Below are 10,462 nucleotides of genomic sequence, written 5' to 3'. Positions count from 1 at the left end.
GTCCCCCCCAGGAGTCAGAGGCGCAGAGCAAAGCACTTTATTGGGTTGATGGTGGCTCTCCCTGGGGCTCGGCCCCATGGCAGGCCACGGCCGCCACAAGCGCAGCCCCTTTCCCAGAGCCATCCTCTGATGGCAGGAAAGTGACGGTGCAGTTGGGTGCCAGGTCCCGCAGCATCTGCTGGAGGTGCTGGGAGAAGCTGTGGGGAACAGGAGGGGAGTGTGAGGGCTGGTGTTTCCCACCCCAGGCACCCCAATGGCTCCCCTAGACCTCTGCCCATAGGGCGTGGGTCCCCGATGGGTGCCTGCCACCCCTAGCCCCACTCACCACGGGTGCATCTTGTACAAGGTGCCATCCACCCCTACGGTGATGGCCAGCTGGGCCAAGCCCCGGTTCTCCCGCATCTTCTCCACCACAGCAGCCAGGCCAGCAGCGCAGAGCTGGGCTGCCCGCAGGGACACAGTCTGGCACACCTCCCGCACCAGCATGCTGTCCTCAAAGCTGGCCTGGAGCTCCAGGTTCTGCAGGATGGCCTGTACCTGCTGGAGGGCCAGCCCATCGCTGCCCCAGACCAGGGCCACCATTAGCACCGCTGTCCCTATCACTGTTCCCATCCCACATGCTGGAGGTGGCATCACCCCACATGCACCCCATCAACGTAGCATGCCCCCCCCCCCCCCACTCCTGGGGCTCTGGCTTCTCAGCCCCCACCCTGGGCTAAGAGAACCCAGCGCTCACATCTCGATGGTGGAGAGGAACTTGGTCTGGAAGATGTCCCTGGTCTGGAGCTTGGGGCAGGGCTTGCCGCGGAACAGGAGCTGTTTCTCCACCAGCGCCAGTAGGATGTGGCGCACAATCTCACCCAGGTACATACCACTGATGAGCTTCTCAAACCTGCCCCAGGCACAGCCCTGTCAGCCTTAGCTGGGCACAGCCACCCCCACCTGGGCCCCTCCCCACCCTGGGGCCCTTGCCCACCTCTGCTTGCCCACATTGATCGTTTTCTCATCCACCAGCCGGTCAAAGTCAGTGAAGATGTTGTCCAGGCATCCATTGTCCCCAAAGGCCCCCCACTCCATGTTGATGCACATGCGGCCCTGGTCCCCCTCCACAGTGCCCACATTCTGCATCTCCTCCATGTAGCAGGCATTGGTCCCTGTCCCTGCGGGCCCCACACTGGTGTCACCCCACCACAGCCCTGGCAGAGCTGCACAGAGAGCACAGGCCAGGCCAGGTGGGCTGGTGGTAAGGGGATGGGAGACCCTACCATGTGCAGAGGGGCTCCTTACCCACGATGAGGCCGATTTCACATTTGGGGTCATCATAGCCACAGGACATCATGGTTCCTACTGTGTCGTTGACCACGGCCACAACCTTCAGCCCTAAGTGCTGCCAAATCAGAGACAGGGACACATGGCTTAGTGGCACCCAGCTGGCTCCTGGGGCTGGCACTGCCTGGATGCAGGGTGGCACCCTGGGGATGGGCCCCCAGCCCTTCCCTACCTGTTTGCGCTGGGCAGCCTCCCGCAGCAGCTGCACCACATCCTTTCCCACGCAGCCGGAGGCGCTGAAGCCTTTGGTCCAGCTCAGCAGCACTGCCTGCAAGAGAGGCAGGCTCAGGGGCTGGACAGCTGCCTCATACCCACGGACCCTCCGCAGCTCCCTAGGGCCAGAGCCGTCCCCTCACCTTATCTAGGCCAAGCTGCTGGCAGGGGAAGGAGAAAGTGAAACCAAGTGGCAGGACCTGCTCCATCAGATCCTGTTTTAGCTGGAAGTCCATGATGCACTCAATGATGTGGTCAAAGAGCTGCAGAGAGCGGCCATGGTCTCAGGGGCCAAGCTGAGGCAATGCCATGGGGGTCTCCCAGGCCCATGGGCAGTGAGTGGGGGAGGCAATTCCCACCCCTCGCCCTGTCCCTCAGCCATGGGTCCTCAGCCTCACCGCCTCACCGGTGCCCTGCATGATGGCAGTCGGGATGACATAGATCTCGCTGGCCATGTGGATGCCGTCCAGTGCCACACGTACCACCAGCACCCGGAAATTGGTCCCACCCAGGTCCAATGCCAGGAATTCACCTCGCTCTGCAGGGAGCCAGCACAGGGTATCAGCAAGACCACAGCCTCCCCACCACCCTTTTCCCCAGGCCCCCAGCCCTCACCGGTGCCATCAGGTGTGCTGCAGACGTAGGTGGGCAGCATGCGGACGGAGGATTTGGCATTGCTCTCCCGGCCCAGCCCCAGCTCCATCTCCCGCCTCATCAGTGCCTGGACGCGCTCCAGGTCAGCGCGGCTGAGCCGCAGTGGTGCCAGCAGCTGGTCCACCTCGCGTCGGTGAGCCGCCAGGCGCAAAGCTACTGCTGTCGCCACAGCTGCCCCCCACCCAGTCCTATCCACTGAGGGCAGGAGGGTGGCCATGCACTCAGGGGCCAGCAGCCCTGTCACACTCTGCAGGATCTCCCTGAACCTGCCAGAGGAAGAACAAGATAGTGAGGGCATGACATACGGCATCCCACTGGGGTGGGACTCTGCCAGGAGCCCTGCGTCCCTCCTCACCTGGTGTAGCCCTGGTACAATTCACCATCCACCCCGACATTGACCACCAACTGCTCCAGCTCCCGGCTCTGGCATATGTGGCTGAGGATGGCGGCCAGCCCAGCAGCACAGAGTGCAGCAGCACGGCTCACCACCACCCGGCAGACCTGCTGCACCCGGCAGCAATCCTGCTCGCTTGGATGCAGCCCCAGAGCCTCCAGAGCCCTCCTTGCCTTGTCCATGCCTTCCTCATTGCTGCAAGGGAGAGCACAGTGCTGGCTTACAGGGCCGCTGGCTCACGGTCAAGGGGACCCACCTGTCACCCTCCTCTCCTCCCACCTGCAGCAGCTCCTGTTTCCCAGACACTCACTTAATGATCTCCAGGACCTGCTGGGTCTTGAGCACATCCTTGGTCCTCAGGACAGTGACACTGCTCCCAATGAAGAGTGCTTTCTCTGCAGCCAGGGCGGTCAGCACATGCCGGACAATCTCCCCCAGGTACAGGCTGCCCACCAGCTTCTCAAACCTGCATGCAGCCCAAGCAGGGGTCAGTTGCCCCCTCCCAGCACCCCTCAGCCCTTTGAGAGCACCCAGGAACATCGCAGGGGGCCATATGCTCCTGTTGGTGGGGTCTGGCATGCTCAGAGGTGGACAGGGAGACCCAGGGACCCAGTCCTTGCTGGGTGGGGTGGGGGTGGGAGCACCTCTTCTCCCCGGGATTGGAGGATTCCTGGTCCAGCCACTGGTCATAGGGGGTCAGGACGTCGCTCAGGGTGCCATCGTCCCCAAAGTAGCCCCACTCGGTGTTAACACACATCCGCCCACTGGTCTCCTCCGCCATCTCCACCTGCTGTGCTTCAGCCATGAAGCAGCTGTTGGTGCCTGCATCTGCAGAGAGCAACGGGGGTGAGCACCGGCACAGCCCCCCCAGCACCCACCACCCTGGCATGCGGGGTGCCTACTGCTCACCTATGACCAAGGCGACCTCACAAGGCTTTCCCCCCATGCTGCAAGTCATCATGGTGCCCACGGTGTCATTCATCAGGGCAACAACATCCACATGGTAGAGCTGGCCAGGGGCAAATTGAGAGCAATTTCAGCCCCTCCACAAGGGCGTCCCCCAGCCAGGTCCCCCAGTCCAATGACCCCCCACCTCCTGCTTGTTGATGGCTGACTGCAGCAACTGCACAACATCTTTCCCCTCCACATCACTGCAGCTGAAGCCCTTGGACCAGGAGATGAGTTCAGCCTGTGAAGAGCACGTGACTGAGCCGTGAAAAGCACCAGCAGGCCGGCTCTGCTCCCAGTCGATGACATGCTGGGGAGGAGGGGGACCACGGCCACAGGGCAGGGTTGTCCCACTCACCTTGTCCAGCCGTGTCTGTCTGCAGCTGAAAGGGAAGACGAAGCCCAAGGGGAGGCGGTGCTGGGAGCTGCTGATGCCAGTCAGGAACTGGTGCACGCATTGTGCAATGAAATCAAAGAGCTGCAAAGGCATGGCTGGGGTGACTGGCTGCTCCCACTTACCTGGCACCCAGGCTGCAGGAGGCAGCCCAGAGCCCCAACACCAGCCTGGAGCCCTGCCAAGCTTCCATGGTGCTGGGCAGCCCAGCACCAGCCACCCTCTGCCACGGCCTCCTCATACCACTTCCCCCTTGCCCTGCGTGATATCTCTTGGCATGTCGAAGATCTTGTACAACACTTGGGGATTCTGGTTCCCGTCACCCAGGAGGGTCACCCACAGTGTCCGGACATGGCTCTGGCACAGCTCCACCACTAGTACATCGCCCTTCTCTATGGGGGAGCAGAGGCGGTGTCAGGCAGAAACCTGCCCTGCAGCAGATTCCTCAAATTATCTCCTCACCCTGTCCCAGGGACAGGATTGACCCATAAGGGAGGTTCCTGAGAGCCTGAGACCACCACAGGGGCCAAGTGGGCCAGCTCCTGGCCTCTGCCCCTGCAGTGGGGACTGTCAGAGGCAGCACAAGGGCAGCTTATGGAGCCCATGACTGGCCAGAGATGGGTGCACCCCTCCCTGGCACCCCCAGGGCCATGTCCAGCGAGGTGTGCAGGGCCACAGGTAACAGAGCATCCCATCCCCAGGCTGGGCTGCCTTACCAGTGCCATCAGGTGTGGAACAGATGTAGGTGGGCAGCATCCGCACATTGGCCTGTGCATGTGTCTGGCGGCTCAGTCCCTTGCGCATGGCCTGCAGCATGCGACCCTTCACTGCCTGCAGTATCTCCAGCGGGACGGTGAGCGCCAGTAGGGCTCGTTGTACCTGGGGACAGATGGTTAGGGCTGGCCTAAAGGGCAGGGGATGCCTTTTACTGGGTGTGGGGGCAAGGATGGACCTTACTGGTGTGCAGGCGGGACCATCATTCCGGTGGCCCAGCTGATGGCTCAGTGGGGACCTGTGTGGAGGGAGGTGGCATGTCACCTGCCGATCCCCAGCCCGCAGGAGGCCAGGACACGAGCAGGGCTGGGGGATCTGTCCCTAGCTCTGCCTCCCACCTCCCCTCCTCGTCCCTGCTCCACGGGGCTGCGGTCTCAACAGCATCATCACTTTGCAGTGTCTTTCCACTGCAATCGCGACCCAGCAGCCGGGGGTAGAGGGGGCAGCAGTGCCCCACGACGGCGATGGTGCCGGAGCCGTCCTCGGGGGCGGCGGGAGAGGGGGGTTGCTCCCGCCTCCCCCTGTCCGCCTCTCCCCTCCACCTGCAAGAGGAGGCTGGTCTCTCCCCTGCCCGGTGCGGTACAACACCCGGGGCGCAGGGGGAGCCCGCTCAGCCCCATTCCCGGCCCCCACCGCGGCCTCCCTACGCCTGACTTTGCTCGGCCGCCACCGGGTCGGAGCCCCTCACCGGTTCAAGACCGGGCGGCCCCGTTCCTCCGGGCCCAGGGCCCGCCGGGGCAGGACGCCCGAGCTGGGGGTGGCAGGGGTCTGCTCCCGGGAGGCCCTGGCCGCCCTGCCGGGCCGGGCGCCGCGGCGCTCGGGGCTGCCCATGGCTGCGGGGCCGCTGGCGACGGGCCGCCTGTTACCGCTGCCCGTTACAGGCACCCGAGGGACCGTTGCCAAGGCCGCTGCCGTTGCCCCGGCAACAGAAGCAGCGCCCGCGGACGTCCCGCGCCTCTATTGGCCGGCCCGCCACGCCGCTGGCCAATGGGCGCCCTGCCGAAGGGGCCGCGCCCCGCGGCGCAGCACCGCCCACCGTCCCCATCAGTGCCTTTAAATCGAAGTCCGAGTTTTATTTAGCTCTGTGTCCCGTTAATTAAGTAGAACAGTGATGAGCGCGCACACATCCACCCACCCCCCATTCCCAGTGAGGGGCCCGGCCGCAGGGTGGCATGCTCCCGGGGAGCACAGGACCCTCACGGCCCAGCCTGGGGCTCTATCCTGCCCTTGAAGCCCCCAGCGCCTGGAGCAGGCAGAGACCTCCCTGCCACGGGAGCCAAGCTGCCTAGGGGACAGGGAGGACACCAAGGACAAGGGGACACTGCTGCCATGGCTCCACGGGTCCCCCCAGCCCATGGCTGTGGCTGGCTGCTGGCACCAACCTGCCCTCCCCAGCTCCTAGCTGGGAAAGTCAGTGACGCACTGGGCCACAGAGCATTGGGCAGTGCAGCCCCCTGCCCAGGAGGATCCCCAAGCTCACACCATCCCCCCAGAGCCTGAGGACCAGCCTCAGGAAGTGTGATTTTGGACACAGCGTGTGCTGTTCCTCCTCTGCTTCCTCCAGGGCCTCCCATTCCCCAGAGGAAGATGGCACAGCTCCTCTGTGGTGCTGCAGTTTCATAAAAACATACATAAATATATTTCCATTTCTTTAACAGAGAGCAAAGCTGCACAGGCACCTATAAAACACACAGTCACTTCACCCAGCACTCCTTGCACAGGTTGTATAAAACATATAAAAGGGGGTTGGGAGAACAAGGCTGTGGGTGAAGCAGGGGTACAGTGCTGCACAGACCCTCGCCACCGGCCTCAGAACTTGCGCTTTCTCCGGCGGCAGCCTTTGGTCTGCTGCTGGCTGCCCAAGCGAAGCGCTGCGTGTGGCTCCAAGTCCACCACACAGTCTGTGGCTTCTGAGAAGGAGATGCTGAAAGGAGGGTGCTGAAGGGAGCTGGAGCTGTCCACTGCTGGCTCCCCAGCTCTGGCTGAGAGTGCAGGAGGGGACTCTTGGTCTCCTAGTCCAGCGATGGGGGTCCCCTCATCAGCACCTACAACAAGAGCACATGTCAGCCTTGCCTGGCCACCCTCCAGCAGGGGTAGAAGGGTGCTGCTGAGAGTATCTCTCCCTGCTCATCTCCTCCTGTCCTTGGACTGGTGGGGGGAAGTGCTGGTGCGCAGGCAGAGAGGGCAGCACCCTGCCACCCCACCAAGAAGCTGAACACCCCTTGGTGCGATGGCTCAGAGCACACTCCCACCCCTGCAAGGGCTCTGGGCACTGGCACAGGGGTACATGCAGCCAGCTGGGCTCAGGAAGAACAGACTTCAAGTGGAATTTGCCACCCACCACAGCCCAGGACCACAAGGGGAGAGGTGGGAAAGGGCAGCCCTGACCTAGCCAGGCAGGCACAGAAAGTAGCTTCCCACCTGCAGACTTGCTCTCTGAGAGCTCCAGCATCCTGAGAAGTCCCCTTTCCTGCCTTCCAATGACCTGCCAAGGAGAGGAGAACCACTGTCACAGCACTGCCATGATGGAACCCCATAGCCAGGGTGGCCCCATGGCTGTGCATTGCCGCAGTCCACAGGGTCGGGCTGGGCACAAGTGGCAGTGCTGCATTCCCAGGGCCTGCAGCTGAGCACAGCCAGCCGCCAACAGGAAGGGCACTGCCCCATGCCCAGCCCAACCAGTGCCCAAGCAGAGGCAGCTGAGAGCAGTTAATAAAACAGGGCCTGGTAAGAAGGGAGGCCAGGGTGGAGGAAGCCATCCCCAAGCCCAGCCAGCGAGCATGGGGCTGCAACAGAGAAATCTGGGCACTGGGGGCTCTGCCATGGCTCAGGAACATCCCCCAGCACTGTGCCTGTAAGGGCAGGCCCCATCCTGCTCTGTTTGAAGGCACGGGGGCTTGGTGCTGGAGGGAAAGGCATTCCTCCAGGGCACAGCCAGATGAGGAATGCACATCTCTCGCCTCCCCTCAGCCCCTGTGAAGATGCAGCTGAGCTGGTCACACAGGCTAAGGGAAGACTACTTGGCTTGGCTGCTTTGAGCCTCACTGGCCCAGCAAACTCCTCTCTCCTGGCTGCTCCCTGCCCCCAGAACTGCTTTAGAAGGCACTGGCAGCCCAGGTGCAGGGCTGGAGCTGCAAAGCACCCCAAAATGGGCCATGGCAGGACCCTGCAACCCCAACAGTGCCACTAGGAAGCTTTCCAGCCACCCACCCTGTGCCCAGGCATGACCTGTTCCCCTCAGCACAAGGCAGGGCCAGAGGTAACAGAGAGCCTTGCCGAGCCTTCCTGAAGGACTGCTGGGCTCCAGCACCCTTCCCCCCATGCCCTGTGCCCATGTCTGTGTACAGGATCCCGCATACCAGCTGGCTGTGGGGTGCAGGGACAGAGTCAAACAGCCCCCATGGAGCCAGTCACACGCAGGAGCAGCCATGCCCTGCAGTACTCTGAACCACAGTGTTTGGCTGTATCCCAGCCAAAATCATCAACCAGAAATCTCATCATTTGCATCTGAATCCCCAAAGGGCTGAGGCCTGTGATGGATTTAAGGGATTATATGAAACTAAGACATCATGTTGCAACTTCATGCTGAGAATCACATTTCTGAGTGCAGGCAAAGCTGCGGCACTAGGGCTTTGCCCACAGGAACCAGCAGGAAGGCCTGGAAGGACCCTCTCTGCGCTCTCCCGGGACCACCACGAGCAAGAAAAAAACACGGTGGGGGCTAACACCTGGCAAGTGGCTACAAGCCAGCTGCTACCCACTCTCCTGCCTCCCACCTCCCCTAGCAAGCCTTGTCCCTCACTCCTGGTACACCTCCACCGCACTCGCTCCCCCACATTTCTCCTGGGATGCTGTGGATTGCTCCTACCACCAAGCAGTTCTCCCTGCTCTGGCTCTGAAGCCTTCCCCATGGGAAAGGGCTTGTGGATAGAGTCAGATATGCTTGTCACCCTGATACTGCCCTCCACTCCATCTATATTCAGCTGAGGAAGCCTGCAAGACTGAGACACACTGTCTGGCAGCAGGACAGCCCTAGCTGCCTGCCTGCTGGAGAGATTACTGGCAGCTCCGCTGGATTAGCTCACTCCTGGGACCAGTCCGTGCTCTCGCAGAGCGTCGCAGGGAAAAGAGCAATGAGGTCTCTGGCCACAGCAGTCCAGAGGGACAGGCAATCCTACACCAGGTCAGCTCATCCCATCAACCAGGGAAACTGCTCCTGCTGCCAACCCAGCCCCAAACCCAGCGCAAAGCAAAGGAGACAGTCTGCAGGGTTGCCCCTCACCTTGGCGCTTCGCAGCCTCCTGGTTCCCTGAGCTTGCCTAGCAGCCTGAAGGCAGCTGTCCACGTGCCTCTGATACTGCAGCAGTGGCACCAGTGACTTACAGAGGTAGCACTTCTCACACCTGCCAGGCAGCAAAGGACAGAGCACTGCATTAGGATTCACCCTGCACCAGGCTCCCAGCCACCAGCAGTGACTTTCCTCCTCCAGGCCATGCCGCAGAGAAGACATGTCACCAGATCGGGTCTCGCTCAGTGGGGTCAGGCCGACTCCAATCGCAAAGACTGAGTGATTATCAGTTTTCCCTGCCTGTTCCTCTGTATCCTGCTGCTACAGCAGTGGGACGGTAATCAAATCTGCTCATCTAACTACCTCAAACACCGCTGATTTCTCCCCAGACATAAAGCACCCTGTCAAAATCCACAGAAATGAAGAGCGAGGGCTTTGCAAAGGGGAGTTAAATCCTGCCAGAAAAGCAAACCAAGTGTGTTAAATCAGAGAGACATTTTACTAGGGCTGGATGAACTTGTCTGACTAGTAAATCAAGTCTTTCTCTGCACTGTCTCCATTTTACATCATGCCATGTTGGGAGAGGAATGCAGAGCACGAGCTCCTGCTGGGGGGCTGGCACAGCGCATTCCTCAACCCCCCTCATTTGTGTAGAAGATGCCCAGGCTCACGCAGGATGACCGGGTGTGCTTGGGAAGAAAATTATCCTGGTTGAAAGGAGATAAAGGTCAGGCATGGATTTAGACAGCTACACCCACTTCCACACCAGCTCTCAGCAGGAACCTAACCATGCAGAAGAGGGCACTGGTTCTTCGGGAGGGGAGCATCCACCCAGAGAGCTATTCAGGAATGGACTGTCTCCAAGGAGAGGCAGCTCCCAGGGACCAGCCCCAGCAGCACTGTGTTCAGTTTGATAAGCAGTACTCTCCTAGTAAAACTCACCCCAGGCTCTAAAATGTGTATGGAGAGCCCCCATTGAGCAAAACTCTGCAGTACTTTTCCCGTATTTTCTTTCCAGTCAGTGCTGATTACCCAGATAATGTGTCTAAACAGAAGCTGTCCTCTCTATAATTAGCCTAATTCCATTAGTGATGTTGCCATCCACTGTTTGTAACAGCAAAATTGCTTCCATAGCAGGGATTTTACTGTCAGATCGTCTCTTATGATGCTTTGTGTGGGTGGCAGGAGGAGGGGCTGCATGGGAAGAGATTAAACAAAGCCACTGCTATTCTGAAAGTCTAATTTAATTAAGAATATCACTACAGGTGCCATGTTGACAGCCTCCCTATCCTAGCCTCTTCTTTTCCTGGGGTTACCAAGCTCAAATCTCCCATTAGAAACTGGCTGAGTTAGCACCATTTTAGCTACAACTGCCCTCACAGCAGCCAGAGACCACACATCCCTGACCCGCCATGGATTGGGCTGAACGGAAATTAGTGCAAAAATAAATCTGAGAACAGCAAATTCC

At 60.5% G+C, this 10,462-nt stretch overlaps 2 protein-coding genes across 14 annotated transcripts in view; both read right to left on the bottom strand.

The window, feature by feature from the left end:
* Nucleotides 1-14: 14 nt before the first annotated feature.
* Nucleotides 15-4,960, bottom strand: HK3 (hexokinase 3). Of its 3 annotated transcripts, XM_075102521.1 has the most exons (18): nt 4,890-4,960; nt 4,649-4,811; nt 4,176-4,324; nt 3,897-4,016; nt 3,684-3,779; nt 3,500-3,599; nt 3,235-3,418; nt 2,901-3,056; nt 2,552-2,785; nt 2,158-2,462; nt 1,941-2,080; nt 1,686-1,805; nt 1,502-1,597; nt 1,288-1,387; nt 977-1,160; nt 737-892; nt 326-559; nt 15-197 (listed from the first exon to the last, which is right to left on the bottom strand). In XM_075102521.1, exons 2-18 carry the CDS (start codon nt 4,746-4,748, stop codon nt 38-40), a joined length of 2,634 nt encoding a protein of 877 aa, XP_074958622.1. In that variant the 5' UTR covers nt 4,749-4,811; nt 4,890-4,960; the 3' UTR covers nt 15-37. The 3 variants fall into 3 exon arrangements, with proteins under 3 accessions (XP_074958622.1, XP_074958623.1, XP_074958624.1); XM_075102522.1 differs by lacking the exon at nt 737-892; XM_075102523.1 differs by lacking the exons at nt 4,176-4,324; nt 4,890-4,960 and having other exon boundaries at nt 16-197; nt 4,649-4,741.
* An 804-nt stretch (nt 4,961-5,764) lies between these two features.
* The window catches only part of UIMC1 (ubiquitin interaction motif containing 1), a 39,662-nt gene continuing 34,964 nt past the window's right edge, over nt 5,765-10,462 (bottom strand). For 5 of the 11 annotated variants that reach the window (XR_012662130.1, XM_075102526.1, XM_075102524.1 and 2 more), the window contains exons 11-13: nt 8,989-9,109; nt 7,128-7,191; nt 5,765-6,751 (exon numbers count right to left, since the gene is read on the bottom strand). Coding sequence is in view for 8 of the 11 variants with exons in the window: in XM_075102526.1 (XP_074958627.1) it covers nt 6,516-6,751; nt 7,128-7,191; nt 8,989-9,109 (421 nt within the window). In the remaining 3 variants the exon portion in view is untranslated. The remainder of the gene's footprint in view (nt 6,752-7,127; nt 7,192-8,988; nt 9,110-10,462) is intronic. The other 6 variants (XR_012662131.1, XM_075102530.1, XM_075102529.1 and 3 more) reach the window with 4 other exon arrangements.

The sequence above is a fragment of the Phalacrocorax aristotelis genome, chromosome 8 (genome assembly GCF_949628215.1).
Source record: "Phalacrocorax aristotelis chromosome 8, bGulAri2.1, whole genome shotgun sequence".
NCBI lineage: Eukaryota > Metazoa > Chordata > Aves > Suliformes > Phalacrocoracidae > Phalacrocorax > Phalacrocorax aristotelis.
This window is presented reverse-complemented; position numbering and strand designations above follow the sequence as displayed.